Source organism: Globicephala melas, chromosome X, assembly GCF_963455315.2.
Source record: "Globicephala melas chromosome X, mGloMel1.2, whole genome shotgun sequence".
Classification (NCBI taxonomy): domain Eukaryota; kingdom Metazoa; phylum Chordata; class Mammalia; order Artiodactyla; family Delphinidae; genus Globicephala; species Globicephala melas.
The window spans coordinates 108,039,292-108,061,838 of record NC_083335.1 but is presented as its reverse complement, the minus strand read 5'-3'; the positions used below and the strand labels follow the sequence as shown (position 1 = coordinate 108,061,838).

General features: G+C 43.9%; 1 protein-coding gene across 1 annotated transcript in view; it reads left to right on the top strand.

The window, feature by feature from the left end:
• Positions 1-22,547, top strand: part of SMS (spermine synthase) — a 51,221-nt gene that overhangs the window by 11,664 nt on the left and 17,010 nt on the right. Inside the window, exons 2-7 of the mRNA XM_030843821.3 lie at positions 5,823-5,943; positions 7,958-8,048; positions 8,601-8,665; positions 14,235-14,410; positions 15,952-16,106; positions 16,777-16,866. Coding sequence (XP_030699681.1) covers positions 5,823-5,943; positions 7,958-8,048; positions 8,601-8,665; positions 14,235-14,410; positions 15,952-16,106; positions 16,777-16,866 — 698 coding nt within the window. The remainder of the gene's footprint in view (positions 1-5,822; positions 5,944-7,957; positions 8,049-8,600; positions 8,666-14,234; positions 14,411-15,951; positions 16,107-16,776; positions 16,867-22,547) is intronic.

The following is a 22,547-nucleotide window of genomic DNA, read 5'->3' as shown; positions in this document are numbered from 1 at the left end:
CCTAATTTTGCAGGGGGGGGGGACTAGTGTGGCTCTGGCCCACAGCTGGTGCAGGGTGATGACCCTGCAGCGGCAGAGACTTGGCATTGTGTAGCTTAAAGCCCTCATAATTTATGTCCAGAGTTTTCTTAGTTGAAGTGTTTGAAGTTGGAAAAGACTTAAAGGCACAAGTCACGGTCATGGGGTGGAGAGTCCAAGAGTTTTTCTGGAAGTGTGAGAATTGCTTATTTCCTGAGGGCAGCCTCTCTAATGGAATTCACTTAGTTAAGGAGGTTACAGTATTTTAGCCTCTTGAAGCTGGAGAAGAGGGAATCTAACTGAAGCAGGGCACCTGGTGTCATAGGTTTTTATTGGGGAGGACTCTCTTTTCTACTTGGGCTAGTAATGTTGGGGGGTGCAGCTAATCTACTTATGTCCACAGGGTTGCCCACCTTATGGATAATGATTAAATGGCAGTGCCTGACTGTGAGGGATGGAGGGCTCGAACATTGGTGCTGGCTTCCTTATAGGAACCCTGTGAAGTGGTGCCTCCATTTGATGTTTGATGAAATGAGGTCTGTGAGGCCAGTGAGTTTGAGTGGTGCAGAGAGGCTGTGGTGGGGGACTTGTGGGAGAAGCTTCAGGGGACCGTTAAGGGGGATCTTAAGTGGCAGGGGTATTAACCATTGGTGGGAAGGAGTGGGGAAGTCTGGGTTTTATTCCAGACTTGAGATTGGGACAGTGTGGTGAGCATTTGGGTGAGAGGCAGGTTGTAGCTGGATGTACAGATTTGGGATTCGGCCGTCTGGAGCTGATGGCCAGGGTCAGAGGAATGAGGTTCATTCTCCAAGAGAGGCCTATGAATGGATCCCTGGGACAAAATGAGGCAGGGAGATGAAACCTTGTCTTCCCTTGTCTTCTTTTTTTTTTGTTTTGTTTTTTTGTTGTTTTTTTTTTACGGGCCTCTCACTGTTGTGGCTCAGTGGCCATGGCTCACGGGCCCAGCCGCTGCGCAGCATGTGGGATCTTCCCGGACCGGGGCACGAACCCGCGTCCCCTGCATCGGCAGGCGGACTCTCAACCACTGCGCCACCAGGGAAGCCCCCTTGTCTTCTTTTGATAGCGGTATATTTGGACTAGACCTCCAGCAGACCTCCAAGTGGATTCTTCTTAAGTTATTGTTGAATAAACACACACAAAGTGGGCAGTGGTCTGGAAACGAGGACACTGAGTTGCCCATTGGACAAAGGACACATTTGCCCTGGGACAGGTCTCTGTGTTTCTGAGCACTTTGGAAGGCTCTGAGTGCTTTACTAGTTGCACATCATTCTTGCCTGGGCAGAGTTTTCTAAGAACTTGTGCCAAGCAACATTTTATTAGCCTAGTTTGGATTACCATGTCTACTTGAAAGCAGTGTACTTATATCTCTTTTAGCATTGAATCTATTTTCATATTTTCTGATTCATAGGCACTTATGACGTTGCTGTTTTGTGTTCCCAAATTTGGGTGCGCTTTGACCCCAGGCTCCTGCTCGCTTACGTGTAGAGCATCTAGTAGTTCTCAAGGGATTGCATTACCCACCTCCCTTCTGCCCCTGGGAAATTGGGGTGTGGGGTCTTTTTTTTTAACAAAGGGGGGCTCTTCTTGTATTTAGTGGGTATGGCTAGGATTATCAAAAGTCCTGTGAGGGACAGGAAAGTCACTTACACTGTATTTTCAGCCCAAGTTGAGGAACCCTGATAGAGCAAGCACATTTTGTTTGGTCATGTTACGTGCTCCTTACTAGACAGGCATAAAGGTTGAAATTGGATAATTGATTGCAGAGCATTTTCTGGGGGCCCGTCACGGGTTACCTGTGGCTATAGCTAGCAGGGAGTTCGGACTTTCTTCAGGCCTCCTGTCGTGTTGAATATTTTCTGTAACCTTCTGGTGACTGTAGTGTAGTTAGCTTGGAGTTAGTGGGGGTTTATTTTTCTTTTTTTATCTAGTGGTTTAGATCAGTGGTTCTCACACGTGGCTGCACATTGAATTTCCCAGGGAGCTTTAAAAAAGTGTTGCCTGGATTCCACCCCCAGATTTTTCTTTAATTGGTCTAGGATGTGGTATCAGAAGTTTTGTAACTCCCCAGGTGGTTATAATGCACAGCTAGGATTGAAATCCACTGGTCTAGGTGTTCCAGAAGCTCTGCAGAGATACAGGAATAAGGATGATTAATTTAGCTAGATGAAATTTTCATTTAGCCACAAAACATTTATTGAGCACTTGAGATCAAGATGACCAAGGAAGCTACCTTGTTAAGGCTAGTGGATCTCATTTCTTTGGTTTCCAGTTTTCATCTTAAAACCTTGGTTCTGGAAAAGAGATGCTAGGTAGTTGTTTCAGCTCCAGCTCTGCTTTCTGGAGTCCTCTCCCAGGGCTGGGAGCAGCTTGGGTGACAGGGGAGCCCCCAGGTCAGGAGGAAGGTGAATATGAAGTGAGGTGAACAGTGGGCAAAACGGCATGGTCCCCATGTCCCTGGCCACAGGGACTGGGCGGTGGCAACAGCCAGAAGGATCATTCAGACCCGGGCTATTTCTACTGAGCTGCGGGGGTAAGCCCACAGTATAGAAATAAGGGAACACTAAACTGGATCTCTTTTGTAATCTGTTTTCCTTCAGTTTGAAACCTGGCTGGAGGGCCTCCATTAGCCCACTCAGTGCCTTTATGCTAATCGTGCCAGTTAGAAAAAGGGGATGGTTGCCACGCTGGGCTTGGCCAGCAGTCAAGGGCTTTGCGTGTATCAGACAAAGACACCCCCTTTTCCTGCCCAGGGGACAGAGTTTGCTCCAGCTCAGCCCCAGGGCCCTCAGTCGGTGCACAGCCTGGCCAATGATCCGCAGGATGACCCTGCCTGCACAGCCCTCTTCACCAGCATGGGGAGTTGGTGTCCTGTTTTGTGATGTGCCAGCTGAACACGGTCTTGAGGCCGTTTACCAGGAGTGATGATTTGTTTTATACACTTTCAAAACAGAAAACATCTGTTCTGGCCAGGGAGGGATTGAATAATTGCATAGTGGCTTTCCTAGTCACAATTCAAGTACTGCTGGGCGCACTTGTCTCCACCGCCCCGCAGCTCAGTCACTTCCACGGTGGCCCGACCCCACCAGGCTTCGTTGACAAACACAAATGGAACGAGGTCAGTTCTTTGTATCAAGTTTGAAATTGAAATTTTTTTCAGGGGCTGAATTCAGTCTTAAAACCACAGTTCTGGGGGATATAATTCAGGCCTCCCCGTTTTAATTTCCTGAAACCAGTTCCAGAATAGCAAAGCCAGCTAGATTAGTCTTTGCCAAATGAGTTTCCCAAAGGCACAGTTTTGCTGGGAACGAGGGAGACTCGAATGAGACTGGAGGCCACTGCTCATGCTGGGCGGTGCTTGTGCTCGGGTGGGGCCGTGGTGTGGCCGCTGCTCCAGTGGTCCCTTCCCGATGCGGGGCTTTTTCCTGAAGGGGCCTCAGTTCATTTTGGCCGGGCACAGGTCGTGGCTCTTCCACCCTGCCCAGGTCCCCGCGACCTGCTGGGCGCTCACTGCCTTCTGAAAGGAGGAGCCCCCCTCCTTTGTGGGTGAACCGCTGTTGGTATTTTTATGGGGGTTTGCAGTCCCTTCGCTCTGCTCACTTCTCTCACACTTGCTGGTACCCCACCAGGTCTGTGGGCCAGGGCTGCTTGTCTCTACCTACTCCTGGTGTGCTGTTTGGGGATGCAGTCTGTCATTTAGTTTTGTTCTAAATGTTGTCTGTGAGGTTTGGTTGTGCTAGCCTAATTGCTCTGTGTTTGGAGATTGAGAAGATTAAAAAAATCACTCCTTCACTGCCATTTTTGCTACTCCATTTGCTTTTGTTTGTTAAGCAGAGTTAAAATAGGACTTTTGGTGGGTATATTAGTTGGCCAGGGCTGTTGTAACAAAGTACTACAAACTGGGTGACTTAAAGCTACAGAAACGCGTTCTCTTCCAGTTTTGGAGGCTAGAGTCTGAAAACAGAGTATCATCAGGGCCACACTCACTCCCTCTAAGGGCTCTAGGGGAGAGTCCTTGCTTGCCTCTTCCAGCTTCTGGTGGCTCCACGTGTTCTTGGCTTGTAGCCATTATCACACCAGTCTTTGTCTTCCTCCCTCCCCTCCCCTCCCCCTCCCCTCCCCTCCCCTCCCCCTCCCCTCCCCCCTTCCCTCCCCTCCCCCCTTCCCTCCCCTCCCCCTCCCCTCCCCTCTCCCCTCCCTCCCCTCCCCTTCCCTCCCCTCCCCTCCCCTCTCCCCTCCCCTCTCCCCTCCCTTCCCCTCCCCTCCCCTCCCCTCCCCTCCCCTTCCCTCCCCTCCCCTCCCCTTCCCTCCCCTCCCCTCCCCTTCCCTCCCCTCCCCTCTCCCCTCCCCTCCCCCTCCTCCTCCTCCCTGGGTCTTCCAGGCTTCAGTCTCTAATAAGGACTTAACTGGAATTAGGACCCACCTGGAGGCTCCAGGATGATCCATCGCTAGATCCTTAAATTAACTACATCTGCAAAAACCCTTTTCCAAATCAGGTCGCACTCCCCAGTTCTGGGGATTAGGGTGTGGACATATCTTTTGGGGGTCACTATTCCACCCACGACAGTTGGAGTGGATGAAATCATCTGCTATGTAAGTGGCAATTTACATTTTTTAAAATGTCTGCATAGGCCAGAATAAGACACATGTGCTGCCCAGTTTGGCCTCTGAACCCAGTTTGTGGCCTTCGTTCTTATTGTGCACTGGAAGGTGTTGGGAGCATAGTTCCAAATGTCATTGGAGATAGACTCTTGCGTAGATTGTGGAAATCCTTCCAGTCTGTTTTGGCACTCCTTAGTTTCTGGAAGGAATTCTAGTGTAATTTTCTTGTGAAACCACACTGTGGTCAGCTGTGGATCTTGTTTTTTTTTTCTTTTGCCCTCGGTTCAGGTCACAGGGATGCTTTGTTTTGACGCTTTGCAGCCCCTGCTCTTTTCCTTTGTGTGGAAAAAGCACCAGCCTGTGGTGGGCTCCTGAGAATACAGAGTAATTCCTTTTGTCTTATCTTGCTTCTTTATCTTACCCTTCTCAAGGAGTGAGTACTTTTGCAGGTACAACTAGATAAGAATAAATTGCATTTTGTTTTTATCTAAATATCATAATGATGGATGTTCTTGAAGATTGTGGCTTCAAGTGAACCTACAGAGGTTAACGCAATTTCTATAACCTTGACCTCAGTCCTTGACCTGAGCTCCACTTGGGTAGCAGGTAGTGGGATGGGAGATGGGGTCACAGTGCCTAGCAGCTTGTACCATATTGAATTGTTGTTCAGTTTCTACCAGTTAGAGATAGGTTACTGAGTGGCGCCATTTATTTTTTCCAATAATAAAAACAAGCCATCCTTATTGTAGAAAACCTGGAACACAAAGCCAAAAGTTTTGAAGTTTTTTATGATACCCATCAACAGTGGATGGAATTCTTTTTCTAGTACTCTGTATTCTCATTAACTTACTTAAGCTAAAGTGGAATGTCTTTTATTGTGTTTGTATTTCTGGTTTCTGGCTAGCCTGAATATTTTGTTAGACTATTTCTAGTTTCCTGAATATCTGTCTGCATTTTTGGCACAGCTGTTTTGTGGTTGGTGTTGCCATTCTTATTTTGTTCCCTGGTAATCTGAAGCCTCTCCTTATAGGGTTCAGAACGTTGTAGCTCATGACAAAGGGGATAAGCGACGCTGGCAGCTCTGTTCAGGTTTTCTTAAAAGTTCATTCATCAAACTGTGCCTCGCTGGCTTTGCTTCTGAATGTTTCATTCTGACCATCTTGCCTTCTCCCCCTGTTCTCCAGCTGATGGTGAGACCATTCTGAAAGGCCTCCAGTCCATTTTCCAGGAGCAGGGGATGATGGAGTCGGTGCACACCTGGCAGGACCATGGCTATTTAGCGACCTACGTAAACAAAAACGGCAGGTGAGGCGGCCTTGAGTGCTCCTATTCAGGTCTGAGCACTTCAGCAGTGTGTGTGTGTGTGTGTGTGTGTGTGTGTGTGTGTGTGTGTGTGTGTGTGTGTGTGTGTGTGTGTAGGGGTGGGGATGTGTGTTTGTATGTGTGGGTGGATGTGTGTGTAAAGGGTGGCCTCACTTCTGGTTAATGACCCCTTTGTGTGTGGTCCTGGTCCTCAGTCACCTTTTTTCTTGGTCTCCATTTTCTCCCCCTTGCAACTTTTCCTCTTTCTTTATTTCCGGTTTTAATCCGGTGAGGTTTGACTCTACCTTTCGGCATTCTCTGTGTTCCTAGGTTCTCTGGTGGGGGATTCTTTGCTAGAACCACCTAGCTGGTTAAGAGGTGGCATTTCTCTCTCCTTCCTTTACCCCTGGCCCCTCTCCTTTATGTGACTGGTGGTGGTGGTGGGTGGGGATGGTCAGCTCGTGCAGGTGCAGATGAGTTTGTGGTGTCCTGGGCCTGAACTTGATTTTGAGGCCATTTAAGGGCTGAAGGTGAAAATTAACTAGTTGTATTTTTTTTTAATATTTATTTTATTTATTTGGCTGCATCGGGTCTTAGTTGTGGCACGCAGGATCTTCGTTGCGGCACGCGGGATCTTCTGTTGCAGCACAGGCTCTCTAGTTGTGCTGCGCAGGCTCTAGAGCGCAAGTGCTTAGTTGCTTCGCAGCGTGTGGGATCTTAGTTCCCCGAACAGGGATTGAACCTATGTCCCCTGCATTGGAAGGCGGATTCTTAACCACTGACCACCAGGGAACTCCCACAGTTGTATTTATTTTTTTAATCTAAGCACACTGCCCGTATTCTCCAAACAGAATTCTTCATGTTATTTAGTGTCATTCAAACGTTTCTTTAACCACACCTTATAGTAAGAAGTGATTTTATATCAGATGTGCACATACACATCTGCATGTATACAAATATACATATCTAATTGAAAGAAAAGTTTCTTCAGATAATTCTTACACATGTGTAATACACTCTTTATTTTTATTCCATAAAAAAGCTGGTCAGATACACTAAATTAGAGGTTAAAGCTTTTCCTGTAAGGAGCTACATAAGGTCCCTGTCACATACTCCCTCTTTTTTCTTAAGCAACTCTTTAAAAATGTAAAAAAACATACTTAATCTGCAGGCTTTACAAAACATGCCGCGGGCTGGATCTGGCTTGCAGGCCCCGAGCTCAGTGAATTTAGCCACCACCTGCTTGCAGTCAGAAAAACACGGCTCTGGGGACTTCCCTGGTGGCGCAGTGGTGAAGAATCTGCCTGCCAGTGCAGGGGACACGGGTTCGAGCCCTGGTCCGGAAAGGTCCCACATGCCGCAGAGCAACTAAGCCCGTGTGCCACAGCTACTGAGCCTGCGCTCTAGAGCCCACGAGCCACAACTACTGAGCCCGTGTGCCACAGCTACTGAAGCCCGCACGCCTAGAGCCCGTGCTCCACAACAAGAGAAGCCACTGTAATGAGAAGCCTGCGCACCGCAACGAAGAGTAGCCCCTGCTCGCCACAACTAGAGAAAGCAGGTGCACAGCAACGAAGACCCAACGCAGCCAAAAATAAATAAATAAATAAATTTATTCAAACAAACAAAAGAAATACCACGGCTCTGTTTTGAACTCTGAGGGTAATTGGGAGAACCCAGTTTGCTCTTCACCACCCTCGCTTCCTTTTAAGGAGGAGTCAATCACTGCTGGGGAACCTTCTTAAAAATCAGATGCGTAGGACTTGCTGCTGAATCACTTTCTGGACCCAAGAACCTGTTTTGAAAACCTTAGCACTTGATGGCTCTCTCTAAAATCTTCCCTAAATGATTGGCTTCCCTGCCCCCATGAAGAGGCTCTAATGAGAAAGCAACAGGGACAATTATGTAATATAGGGAAAAAAGAGCGGTGGTTTTGCCTTTTAACTGGGTTGGTGTCTTTTTTCTTTTGAGTGCCGTGATACAATTCCTAACCTTAAAATTATGCTTTCCTCTGTAGCTTTGCCAATTTGAGAATTTACCCGCATGGATTGGTGTTGCTGGACCTTCAGAGTTACGACGGTGATGCACAAGGCAAAGAAGTTGACAGTGTCAGTTTTCCACTTTTATTTACTCAAGTATTTGAGGATCACAAAAACTGCTCAGTTTAATGATAAAATTATTTTCACCTATTTGCTGAGTTTCACTTATTTTTTTTCAATAAAATTTCTATTTTATCTTAAATATTCACTTAATTTTAAACTTGCCTCCCTTCAAGTAAGTGATTTTAGAAGAAAAATAGTTGTTCCTCAGTAGTTTTTAGGAACCTGGCTGTCATCTTTCCCTTGACTGCTTGAGTACTGAGTTATGATTTTACTTTTGCACTGGAGGGAATGTAAACCTTTATCCAGGATGTTACAGCTGCAATATTCTTGAGGCTTTCCCTTTGCCATTATTTTGTTGGTACTTTAGGCTGAAGCGAGGTTGACACTGTGTTGCGCTAGTGGCGTGTGGAATTGTGCCAGGCCTGCAGGCTGCTGTAGGGGTTTGGGAGGACAGGTGTATCTGGGCATCTGCCAGTATCACAGCTCTGCCAACACAGTCTCAACCTCCTGTTCCACTCAGCTTATTCGATAAGCCCATTTCTTTTCTTTTGATTGCAGCTTTTGAACAAAGTAGAAGAAAGAATGAAAGAATTGAGTCAGGACAGTACTGAGCGGGTGAAGCGGTAAGTCCACTCCTGAATGTTCTTTTATATTTGGTTCATCGATAAAATAATCAGAATGGTGGTGTTATCCCTGAGCAGTGTCTAAGATGTAGAAGAGATCAAAGTCGACTTCTGCTTCTGGCCACTTGGTAGACTGAGGTAGTGGGCCCTAACAACAGAAGACTAACTGTATATGAGAGAAAGAGATGCTAGACAAAGTGGAACAAAGGCAGAAGGGAGTGTACAGTGATTCCAAGGGGCTGGAACTGTGTAACGCAGAGAATCAGGTGGGGCTGGCACCTCGAAGGGGAGCTAGAAAACGCCTCGACCCTGTCCAGTAAAGAGAAAAGATTGTCTTGTCTTTCCTCAGAGTTCTGGGCCCCAGAGTAGAATTAAGCAGTTTTAAGAGATTTATGACAGCATGGGATGATAGAAAATTTGCCTCAGTGCTTTCAGGTAAGATGACATTGATACTGCAAGGTACTAAGAGTTTCAGAGGCCACCCACCTTGAGCAGCCCCTGGTGGGTTCTTTTCAGATGAAAACGAAGACCATTAACCTTTCTTGAGGAGTGCAGCCACTATATGCCACATGTGACTATTTAAAACTAAGTTAATAAAAAAACAGTTCAGTTCCTCAGTCTCGCCTCATGTCTCTAGCTAATGGCTAGTGACTGCCATATTGGACAACGCAGATAAAGAACATTTCTGTGGTGCCAGAAATGTTCTGTTGGACAGAACAGAAGTATTTGTCAGTGGTGTCAGATGTTAAAAGAGCTTTGATAGAAGTAATAGTTTTGACATTTGTTGCGAGGGATAGAGTCTGGTAGGTCCTGGGAATTAATCATGGCTGCACAGCAGGTAATTCTGAGCGGTTCTGCCTTGCCCTGCCTGGGTGGCTCCTTATCAGGCCCTCAAAAGTGGGCTTGTCCCTTGCTCATAAAGGCAAACCCGTAGATGCAGAAACACAGAGAGACTTCGGTAAGGTCGGGGCATCACTGATGGAAGTGACCATCCAGAATACAGACTTCTCCATTTCAGGGCACTTTCCACAAGAGGGAGTCCTTATTGGCTGTTTAAGAACAGTTAAGTACATAATGGCTTATCCTGCTAAATTTGATCAGCCTAGAGGAAAGCCCCAGGGCAGATGTAAGATAACTGGAAAATTGTTTAACCTCCAACATGGACACAAAGCAGGAAACTGCATGTGAAGAGAGCAGGACACAGTGTAGAACTCGGCCACTTGATTGAAATCTGTTGGAGCACCCAGACTTGTTTACCCCACCCAAGTTCAGCTTACGTGTCCTCGGGCCCTTCCCCATCCTTAAAGAACTTGTCCACACCTACAATCTTTTCTGGAATTTCCCTCTTTTCCTGCTTGCAGAATTTTCCTAATCTTTCCTGGTCCATCTGAATTGAACGGGTTCCCACTGTGTCTGTAACTCGGTGATAATGAATTGGCCAACATCAAAATGCCTGATTTTTTTTTTTAATTGGTCTGGTTTTTATTGGGATTACTTCTAGGAGTGAGCAAATAGATGGAATGCATTTATGGGCTTCCCCACTCATGAGAAGTCTGGTTCCTTTGTGGTTTTGATATGGGAGTTTTTGAAGTGAGAATGCAGTTATACTTCCGATCTTCAGTTCAAAACAGCACAGGCCTTGTTTTTCCTTGTCACTGTTTTTACATCTTTTCATAAAATCAGGGTGGAGGGGGCAGGAAGTTGTTGGGAATACTTTGTTGTAGGCCCTTTGTTTTTGGCCTCAAAAGGACAAGAATGGTGCCACTTTTCTGTCTGGGGAATGACATTGTTAGAGACTGAATCATTAACAAATGACTCAGTAACATCTGAAATGATTACTCCCCTGTGGCCAGTGATTTAAATCTGAATTAAGAAGCCATGGGATTCATTAGAAACTTTATTTTCATATCCTGCTATTCAAAAGAAAAGAAACAGGAAAAACAAGCTTACATCAGTAATGTTTTGTTGAAAAGAAAAATTCTTGCAATTTACAAGGTGTACCTGAGGCCCGGGACATATTCTGTCTTTCTCTCTACCATCTATTTTCAACTTTCTGTAGTGAAGGTTGAAAAGAGAGTTATGTAGGGCTCCAGAATATCTCCCAAAGCCCATTTCAGGGAGATGTGCTTCATGTTAGTGAAGCCAAATCCGGCCTCTGTACCCCAACACTGAATTAAATCTTGGAGACAGAGTTTTGGGTGAAGTAGAAAAGAATAGGTTTATTGCTTTGCCAGGCAAAGGGGGCCACAGTGGACTAATGCCGTCAGAACTGCGTGTCCCGACCTGGAGGGGGTAGTGAGGAGTTTTATAGTAATGGTTCAAGGAGAGCGTGATCCACTCGTGGACATTCTTCTGATTGGCTGGTGGGGAGGTAAGTGGGCGTCAGCATCATCAGCCTTCTGGTTGCAACTGGTCTGGGGTCTACGTGCTGGTGGGCAGCATGCAGTTAACTTCTGCCACCTGGTGGGGGCTTCAGTATCTGCAAAACAGCTCAAAGATACTGTTCTGTGTGTCCCTTGAGGGGAACCAGGACCGTGCCCCAAGGCTGCACTATTGTTTCCTTTGACTGTTCCTCCCTCTTCTGCACATCCCCTCCCTTCCCTAATTAGCATCTGTTTGAAGTGCCCATCGGCACTCAGGGAAGGTCTTGAAGGCTGAATGAAGCCCCGTTTCTTGTAATCAAGAAATGGGGGACACAGAAAGGCTTTTGTGCCCAGGAGCCCCACAGGGTCCTGCTCGGTATGATCAAGGTGATGGCTTCCCCATCCTTAAAGATCCTTGCATCACCTCGGTGCTTTGTGACCACCTAGAGGGGTGGGAGGGAGGGAGATGCAAGAGGGAAGAGCTATTGGAACATGTGTATATGTATAACTGATTCACTTTGTTATAAAGCAGAAACTAACACATCATTGTAAAGCAATTATACTCCAATAAAGATGTTAAAAAGAAAAAGATCCTTGCTTCTTTGCATCTCTTTAAAAACCACTGTGTTGCTGTGGAGGAAAGAGCTCTTACCTGCACCCAAGGCACCACTGACTCAATTGAGAATGGACATTGTTTTCATTGGGTTTGTGCATAGTTCAGTAATTGCCGATAGCTGGCCAGCTGTCCGACCCGAGGGATGGGTTTCCTCCCCTGAAAGCCCTTGAGTTGCTATTTGTTACTTTCATCCAGTGTCACAGGTAGCTCATGCTCCCACCTCATGCCACCCACCACCGATCAGCCAGAGGTGGAAGAGGCTTCCCCCAAGTCCTGTTTGCCTACTCTCGGGGTTTGTCCTGTTTGGGGTGCCACATTTTACAAGAAAAACCTCTGATCTGCCTAATTCCAACAGCTGAGTTTGTTCTCCTGGAAGATGAAGAAGTGGTTAAATTAGGAGGAGTTAGGATTAAATGACAGTTTATGGGAATTTGCTTTGTAAATTCAGTGCTTTTTGCAGATGTTAGTATTTCCTCATAGAAAGCCTTATTAACCTGTAACAGGTTCAGACTGTATTCTTGGAAACAGGTGAGCGGAAGAGCAAAGACTTTATCAAAGCGAGTCAGAGGTAGCCCAGCCCAGCATTTTAGGTACCTGTGGCTTGTTTACTGTAAACCCCACTGTACTTGAGAACACAGGACTTGCCCATGGTTGTGTTATGTATGCAGTGAGTTCTCATCTTGTTTGTGTTCCACTTAATTTGCCAAGCCCCGTTTCCAGGTCTGGTTTTCCTTTTCATGTAGTGTCCTCTGCTGTTAGTTTCTAGTACATTCACCCTATCTAAAATACTCAGTATTAACAGAAAGAACTGAATGAGAAAATCATCAGTTTGCAGCTCTTCTCGTAATAATTGGTTCAGGCAAGAATGTTCTACATGCCAAAGCCACTGGTGAAGGTTTGTTGAAAGATCAGGACCTTGACTCAGTTTCACAGGACCGCTCCACACCCTGCTTAGTAATTTCAAAAGGAAAAACGGTACCTTTGCAAGTGTAGGGATCTCGTGGGCATCTGCTTTAACCATGTGGTCACTCTTTGCATCACCAATAATAGGACAGGAACACATCTCGTGCCCCTGATGTGATGCTTGCATGATATGCCAACTTGACTCTATTGAAGAGATCTTCAGGCAAACCCACTTGAGGGATTTCCTGCAGAACACCTGGTCTGGACTTTGCTGTGATGTCAATGTCATGAAACACGGGGAAGAGGTGACGACGCCAACAGACTATTTTCTTTTCTTTTTTTTTTCTCTTTTCTTTTTTAACATCTTTATTGGAGTATAATTGCTTTACAGTGCTGTGTTAGTTCTGCTTTATAACAAAGTGAATCAGTTATACATATACATATATCCCCATATCTCTTCCCTCTTGCGTCTCCCTCCCACCCTCCCTATCCCACCCCTCTCGGTGGTCACAAAGCACCAAGCTGATCTCCCTGTGCTATGAGGCTGCTTCCCACTAGCTATCTATTTTACGTTGGGTAGTGTATATATGTCCATGCCAATCTCTCACTTCATCCGTGTCCTCAAGTCCATTCTCTGTCTGTGTCTATTCCTGCAACGGACTATTTTCGATTAAATGAGGGTAAAAAAGGGAAACAGCAAAATACAGTATATGATTCTGTTAGACCTGCGCGGTCTCCTAGGAGTTTCGACTCGCCCAGGAAACAACAAGAGTCGGAAGTCGATGCAAAACGCAAGAGGTTTATTGAAGGCCGGTGCACCGGGGTTCCTTGGTCCTCACGCAGGAGGTCGAAGAAGGAACCCTTTTGGGCGCGAATATGTCAGTTTTATAGGTTCCCACTTCCCCGTATGTAAATTATAGATTTGGTTGTGTTCTCCTGCTGATTGGTCCCGGCTTAGGCTCGGACCAGAGAGGGAACTTGTCCCCAGCTGCCTGATTGGTCTTTGACAGACACCTTTTTTACATTTTGTTATCTCCCTCCTTCTCCCCAGCTGTCTGATTGGTCTTTGACAGACACCTTTTTTACATTTTGTTATCTCCCCTCCTTCTCGGAAGGGGGCCGGACATCCTGGAAATTCACCCATTGTCTAAGAAGCCCCTATTGTCTGGAGAGTTCTTAATCATTAGCTGGAACAATGTCCCTCGAGTCCCACAATTCTTCATTCAAAAGTAGAATAGCTCTGAAGGAGATAATTGGCAGTTGGGGATACTTGAACATGGATTCCTTACTAGGTGCTGGTATTCCATCCATGTGGACTTCAATGGATGTGGTAGTGACAAAGTAGCTATGTAGGCAGTCTTAACAGATTCCTGCTGGAGTATTTGGGGGTGAAGGATGATGTTTGTAATGGCCATTTTCTCCTTCAACATTTTTTAGGGAAAATTTAAAGTATGCCAGAAAGGTTTTTTAAAAAGTAAATTCTTAATGTACAACAGTGTTGAAATTTGGTAGTGGCCATGTTTGTATAAACCTCAAAGCGCAAGTTTTAGATTGGTTGTGTACTATTTAGGAGTCTGCCTGGGGTCATGTGGCTCCTGCACATGCTTGTTCCCAGGTCCTCTTTTAAGGCAGCCTCACCTAAGCAGCCTTTCTTTTAAGACTCATTCCTGTTTTCCTTTTTTTCCAGATTACCACCCATAGTTCGAGGAGGGGCCATTGACAGATACTGGCCCACTGCAGATGGCCGCCTGGTTGAGTACGACATAGATGAAGTGGTGTATGATGAAGACTCACCTTACCAGAACATTAAAATTTTACACTCAAAACAATTTGGAAATATTCTCATCCTCAGTGGGGATGTTAGTAAGTATTCCATCCCTACCCCAATCGCATGACAAAGTGACAATGTATTAGATTGTGTTTTCCTGACACATACCACCGTTGTGGATTTGTCCAGATTTGTCCATGGCCCTGCTGGGTTGTTTTTTTTTTTTTGATATGAGTATTTGCATTGGATTAACCTGTGGCTTGTCTGGGCTTTCATGTTTTATAGTAGAGCCATGAAAATTTTGTCTTGTTACTCTTTTTTCCTTAGTTTTCTTAGTGATTAGTATTTAGATTGTATTTCAAAAGAAAATGTAATTGCCTTTTTAAAAAAAATTTTTTATTGAAGTATAGTTGATTTACAGTGTTGTTAGTTTCAGGTGTACAGTAGAGTGATTCAGTTATACATATGTATATGAATATATATTATTGTTATTTATATTCTCTCCCATTATAGGTTATTACAAGATATTGAGTAGAGTTCCCTGTGCTATACAGTAGGTCCTTGGCTATACAGTAGGTCCTTGTTGGTTATCTATTTTATGTTGCTTATTTTTAAAGAAGTCTTTTAGATGGGAAATTCCAAACCAAAGTAGACAAAACAGTAAGATGAACCGACATATACTCACCCTTGAGTGCCAACGATTATAAACTCCTGGCCAATCTTGTTTCCCCTGAACTCCGGTCTACTTTTCTCCCTCTCATATTCTTTTTTTTTTTTTTACATCTTTATTGGAGTATAATTGCTTTACAATGGTGTGTTAGTTTCTGCTTTATAACAAAGGGAATCAGTTATAAATATACATATGTTCCCATATCTCTTCCCTCTTGCGTCTCCCTCCCTCCCTCCCACCCTCCCTATCCCACCCCTCCAGGCGGTCACAAAGCACCGAGAGCTGATCTCCCTGAGCTGATCTCCCTGTGCTATGCGGCTGCTTCCCACTAGCTATCTACCTTACGTTTGGTAGTGTATATATATGTCTGTGACAAAGTGAGAGAGAGGCATGGACATACATACCTCTCATTCTTTTTTTTTTTGCGGTACGCGGGCCTCTCACTCTTGTGGCCTCTCCCGTTGCGGAGCACAGGCTCCGGACGCGCAGGCTCAGCGGCCATGGCTCACGGGCCCAGCCGCTGTGCGGCATGTGGGATCTTCCCGGACCGGGGCACGAACCCGTGTCCCCTGCATCGGCAGGCGGACTCTCAACCACTGCGCCACCAGGGAAGGCCTCTCTCATATTCTTTTGAAGCAACTCTGCTTCATATTTCATCTGGACACATGCAATTGCTTTTTAATTATCATATCAGAACAGTCTAAAGACTGAATTTTCTTCCTACTGACTAAAGTATATATGTATATAATCTATGTAGGTAACATTTTATGTTGGGTGTTAAGATGAGTAGGGTTGATGAAAGTCCACAATCCAAAAAACCAGAAAAACAACACCTCTGTATACTGCTGTTTTTAAAGATTGAAAATGAAAATTTCTGAATTTTCTAGATTCTAGCACTTTCTGGTATAAGTCAGGTGGTGTATGGCTTTGGTTATAGTCACCATTTTGGATGTTTCTTCTCCCTAGATTTGGCGGAAAGTGATCTGGCGTATACCCGGGCCATCATGGGCAGCGGCAAAGAAGATTACACTGGCAAAGATGTACTGATTCTAGGAGGCGGAGATGGGGGCATATTATGTGAAATAGTCAAACTGAAACCAAAGATGGTCACTATGGTAGAGATATCCTTTGTGGTATAAGAGATCAAGTTAAGTGGGCTTTGTTTGTTTTCTTCCTCGTTTTTTGTCTTAAGACTCAAGTTAATGTTACGAGGTAAATGTGTTATAAAGACTACCTTGAACAAACATTTCGACTTAGTACCAGTACCTTTTTTTTTTTTTTTTTTCCCCTGTACGCGGGCCTCTCACTGTTGTGGCCTCTCCTGTTGCCGAGTACAGGCTCTGGACGCACAGGCTCAGCGGCCGTGGCTCACGGGCCCAGCTGCTCCGCAGCATGTGGGATCTTCCCAGACCGGGGCAAGAACCCGTGTCCCCTGCATCGGCAGGCGGACTCTCGACCACTGCGCCACCAGGGAAGCCCACCAGTACCTTTTTATATGGCTACCAACAAAGAAGCAGAGTTGAGAATTAAAGAGCAAGTAACCTTTGTACTGTGTCTACTGTTCAGCAATTGCTGAAATGGCTTCTTCATTAGAAGAAAATTGAGTTCCTTTTGAGTGTCCTTGGTGCACAACAAATGAAGTCATTGTCTCATTTATCATTTTTTAAACTTACGATACGCAAATTAGTGTTAAAAAATGTTATGTTCATCTTAACCTTTTTAAAAAGTATATCTCAGAATTCTTTGATACATCCAAATCCAGGGGAAATTTCTCCTTAACCTATTTTGAACATTGACCAAATGGTGATTGACGGATGTAAGAAATACATGCGAAAAACATGTGGTGATGTCCTAGACAATCTTAAAGGAGACTGCTATCAGGTAATTATATTTATCAGATAATGTTTTTTTATTATGTCAACTGATAATATGTTGATCAGAACTGTGCCTTCTGAAAACAGCTTTAAGTATAATTGGTTAAGAAGATAAATAATCAAGATGATAGGTCATCTTGTAGGGGAGGAAAAATTTTCCCTCTACCCTTCTAGTAGTACTTGCCTGAGACCCCCGTAATAAAAGACTAACAAGAGGAAAAACAAGTTATTAAATGTTTTAAACTCATGTATTTATGGGAGATGCACAGAAAAATGAGCAACTCAGAGGTAGCTTTAGAATTTAGGCTTAAATATGATCCTAATAGGGTCAGAGGGATGTAGGAGTCTTAAGGGAGAATAAATGACTTAGGAAAAATGAACAGGGCCCTTAGAAGAGTAGAAAAAGAAGTATGATAGTTTGTGACAGAGTTTGTCTGGGTGTGGTGTCAGCCTTATCTGCTGTGATAAGAGGCCATCCTCCCTGGTTGAATTCCTCGGGGAGGGGATCTATGGCAGTTGAATTCCTTTTGGAGGATGTGTCTTTAGGCAGATAAAGGGGAGTTCAGAGAAAGCCTCTCCCTACATTTGCTGTTTTTCAAGTGCCTACAGCTCAAAATGTTCAATATGCCAAAGCACCGTATTTTGAGGTAGCCTGTTCTGCTATCCTTTATTCTCTTTATGTGAGTTCTATATACATTTGTATTCAGGGAAGGTGTGTACATATAGTTTAAAAGAAAGAAAGAAAGAAAGAAATGGCTAACTCCAGATTCTTTGAATTTAATAACATTAAGTCATTCTTGTATAAAAGATGCCATGTACCTTTTTTATGACCTGGCAACCACCACTTTTGACTTTTGTCTCTTTAGCCTGAGTCTTTCTGTGTCTGGGTCTTTGAGAAGGAATTCAGGTACTTATTAGAGGGTGTAGATGATGTTTGATGTAGGAATAATTGATTCTTGCTAAGCAAATAAGTTCCTAAATTCTACTGTGCTTGTAAGTTGACTGATCATTATAGTTTATAGGATACATTTTTTTTTTTTTTTTTTTTTGCGGTACGCGGGCCTCTCACTGTTGCGGCCTCTCCTGTTGCGGAGCACAGGCTCCGGACGCACAGGCTCAGCGGCCATGGCTCACGGGCCCAGCCGCTCCGCGGCATGTGGGATCTTCCCGGACCGGGGCACGAACCCGTGTCCCCTGCATCGGCAGGCGGACTCTCAACCACTGCGCCACCAGGGAAGCCCTATAGGATACATTTTGTATTGTATTTTGAGGATTCATATGTTAGGTGCCCATACCTACATTATTAGGTAGAACAAGATAACTAAGCAAATGCATATTTTTATTTGACCAGAATCTTAAATGTGTACCTCTAGTTTTATAAACATATAGATGAATGCTTTCATTTGTTATGTAAATTACCTACACCTACCCATGTTCTCTAATACGTGTGTATCCAAATTCGATTTCATGGTACATGTGTTAATTTTTTCTTTTCTTTTCTTTCTTTTTTTTTTTTTTTTGCGGTACACGGGCCTCTCACTGTTGTGGCCTCTCCCATTGCGGAGCACAGGCTCCAGACGCGCAGGCTCAGTGGCCATGGCTCACAGGGCCAGCCGCTGTGCGGCATGTGGGATCTTCCCGGACCGGGGCACAAACCCGCGTCCCCTGCATCGGCAGGCGGACTCTCAACCACTGCGCCACCAGGGAAGCCCACGTGTGTTAATTTTTTAAACAGAGAGAAATTATATCAATGTTAAAATGCAGTTGTGATAGTTTTATGGGCAAAAGGAAAAGAAAGTACGTATTTCACTTACACTGTTGGAAAGTTTAAAAAGGGAGGGAGGATGCAGCAGTTCCAATCCTGGGTGTTTATTTGAAGAAAAGGGTAACACTAATTCGAAAAGATACGTGCACCTCCATGTTTATTGCAGCATTATTTACAATAGCCAAGATATGGAAGCACCCTAACTGTCCATCAACAGATGAACGGATAAAGAAGATGTGGTGTATACATACACAATAGAATCCTACTCAGTCATAAAAAAAGAAAGAAATCTTGACATTTGTGACAACGTGGATGAACCTTGAGGGTATTATTTCCACTTAGCATAAAGTCAGATGGAGAAAGAAAAATACTGTAAAAATACTGATTTCACTCATGTGGAATGTAAAAAAAAATTTAAATAAAGGAAAAAACAAACCAAATAAAAATACATAGATACAGAGAACAGAGTAGTGCTTCTCAGAGGGGAAGGGGTAGGGGAGGGTGAAATGGCTAAAGGGGATCAAACTGTATGGTAATGGATGGAAACTATGCTTTTGGCAGTGAGCATACTATAGTATACACGGAAGTCAAAATATAATGCTATACACATGAAAAAGAAGAGGGGGAATTTAGGTTCTTCAGAGCATGACAGACTTTTCACAATGAGCTAAAAGTTACCATTGTTTGCAAATGTTTGCATTGTTAGCCAGACCCTCTGCCTAAAGTGTTAATCCTCACATGTGTATCAAGTGGCAACTGTTTCTATTTTGTAGATGAAGACAGTAAGTTTAGGGAGTTTAAAGGGCAATTTATAGGGTAACTTTAGAGGAATGTTTCAAATTCATGTCTCCCTGGCGGCTCCTTAGGTTGACTTATGGATTAAGAAAAAAATGTAACAAGAACCGCAAACCTAAACCTTCAGTACTGTGGAGTTCCCTTTCAGGAACAGAAAAGCCACCAGGGGGAGTCTGAAAAATTCTTCTGAGGCTGAGAGTTTTCCTGGAGCTCTAAAGGGGCGGGGGTTCCTGGTCTGTGGGACAGCAGTAGGCAAGCCCCTTAGCCATTAAAATACTACCATTAAAAAAATACCAGGTCCTTGCAACTGTTTATCATTTATAAAACATAATTAATGTTATCCTTTTTTAGAAAATAGATTTATAAGCAGTAAATCTAGCAGTTTAAAGAATTTTCAGTTATGTCCAAAAAAAATTTAGTTAAGTATAAAGATATGAATCTTTTTTTTTTTTTGCGGTACGCGGGCCTCTCACTGTTGTGGCCTCTCCCGTTGCGGAGCGCAGGCTCAGCGGCCATGGCTCACGGGACTAGCCGCTCTGCGGCACGTGGGATCCTCCTGGACTGGGGCACGAACCCGCGTCCCCTGCATCGGCAGAACCACTGCGCCACCAGGGAAGCCCGAAGAGATATGAATCTTAAATCTCTTAACACAATCCATAAATCTATTGTCAACACAATCCATTATAAAAATAATAAAATAATTTGGTATTAACAGGTGACAAACCATTTGAGAATATTTAGCAGTCTTAATAAAAACTTGGTAAGAAAATTACAAGAGAAGGGAAACTACCTAAACATAATAGAAACGATCAGAAATGTAAAGATACTGTATTAAATGGCAAAATACATAAGCGTTTTCCACTAAAACTAGGAAGTAGAAGAGGATGCTCTGTTTAACCTTGTTTTTGACTCCTTAATGCAGTAAGGTAGGAAAATGAAAACAGTAGAAACATAGACAGAACCACATTACTTGCAGAGGACACGAATGCTCACAAAATATAGAAAACTCATCTAGAAAACAAGCTGAACTCATGAGAATTTGGTGTAGCGATAGGATAAAGGCAGACTAAAACTTTTTTCCTTATTGTAAATGCAAAAGTTTGAATGGAAATTGAGTGTGGGCCAGAAATCGTTTTCAAAATAATAACCAGTTGATACTAGGAATAAATTTAACAGGAATGATTTTGAGACTGATAGAATTATGTTAAGATCTTATTGATAGACAAGCAACTGAAGTGTGAATATGTGGAGAGACAAGTTATTTCTTAGATGAAAAAGTACCATAATCCCCAAGGGGGTTTTTAGAATTAGACCAAATGATTTTGAAGTTCTCTTGAAACCGTAATTATCTAAGACTCGCCAAGAAAAAATTAAAAAAAGATCACAGTGAAGGGAGATTTGTCCTCTTATTAATTTACTGTGAAGTACAGTAAGCAAATAGAGGAAGTATGATGATGACAAATATAGAAGTATGGCACAGAGACTTGACCACACCTTGGTGTTTGTGTAGACACAAAGCTAATATATGGACCTAAGTGTTTTCAGTTTGGGAAAAGGTTTAGTTGATTTAGTAAATGTCGACATAATGGGCTGTCCATCTGCATGAGAACAAAATTAACCCTAGAAGCCATAGAAAAAATAATTTCAGATGACTTAAGCTCTAGATACTAAAACTAATACATTTAGAGAAATTTAGAGTATCTAACCTTGGAGTTGGGAAACCTCATAATGAAAGACAAGAAACCAGTAAGTAGTAACATCATACTATATAAACCAAGCCAAAAGTCTGAAAATAATGGCAACAAACATGATAGGGAATTAATCCCTTTAATAATACAAAGAGCCCCTACTAATATTTTAAAATATTAACTAAAGGTGTAAAGGATATAAACTGGTGTTGTAGACCCCAAGTTCGTGTGCCCAGTGCACAGTGAGGCCAAACAAACTGAAATGGAATTTGGAGCAAAGTTTATTGCAAAGGGCAAGCAAAGAACAGGCAGCTCATGTGATAAAGACCCGAACTCCCTGGTGGTGTCTAGGGAAGTGGTTTTACAGGCAAAATTTGGGGGAAGGTGCAGGGTGTGTGACCTTCCTCTGGTTGATGGTAACAGGGTGGTGTTAAAGAAATCTCAAATCATCAGCCATCTTGTTTCAGCCAGGCTGGGTCCATGTGCTTGTGCACAGCCTGAAGTTACTGTCCTCTGCCTGGGTGGGGGCTTTAGTTCCTGGTTAAGAACTCTGTTATGTATCAGATTGTTATCTATAGGGACACAGAAAGACTTGTACCTGGGAGGGGCCTGCGGCGCCCCACTCACTTTAAATTCCCCTTTTCTTTGATACTCCTCAGTCTTGATGGGAACAGGTGTGGGATAAGAAAGGGAATAAACTTTTGGATAAAGAGGTTAATCATAAACTCCGCCGAGGGAGTCCACTTTTGGGGGCTGGGGAGATGGATGACTCAGTTTTAATACCCCACCCCTGTTTCAACCTTCTCCAAATCTTTGAGGGAATGGGGTGATGACCTGTCTGTCTGCTTCCTGCTAAAATGGGGCATAGTCCTGCCTCACCTTGGGGAGTGGACACTGAGTTGGAAATACTCCCAAGTTCCAAGTCTTGAATCAGAGTCTTGTATGATTAAGATCTCAGTTCCTGGGACTTCCCTGGTGGTCCAGTGGTTAAGACTTCGCCTTCCAATGCAGGGGGTACAGGTTTGATCCCTGGTCTGGGAGCTAGGATCCCACATGCCTCATGGCCAAAAAACCAAAACATAAAACAGAAGCAATATTGTAACAAATTCAATAAAGACTTTAAAAATGGTCCACATCAAAACAATTCTTTTAAAAAAAAAGATCTCAGTTCTTTAGTCCACTGTTTTGGTGTGCCAGATCTAGGAGTAGGAGTAGTAGTGACAACCCACACAGACCTTGGAAAGTAGATATCATTCCCTGAGAAATTCAGGAGAATGAGCCTGAAAACCAATCTGGACCTGGCACTTAGATAAAATTACATTAACTGGTTACAAGTCTCCCCCTAAGTAGGTTATAACTTTTGATGTGATATTAACATGAAAGGAGCTATTGGCCATTACATGTCTCCTTTTTCTGCTAATGTATGATCTAAAGCAGTTT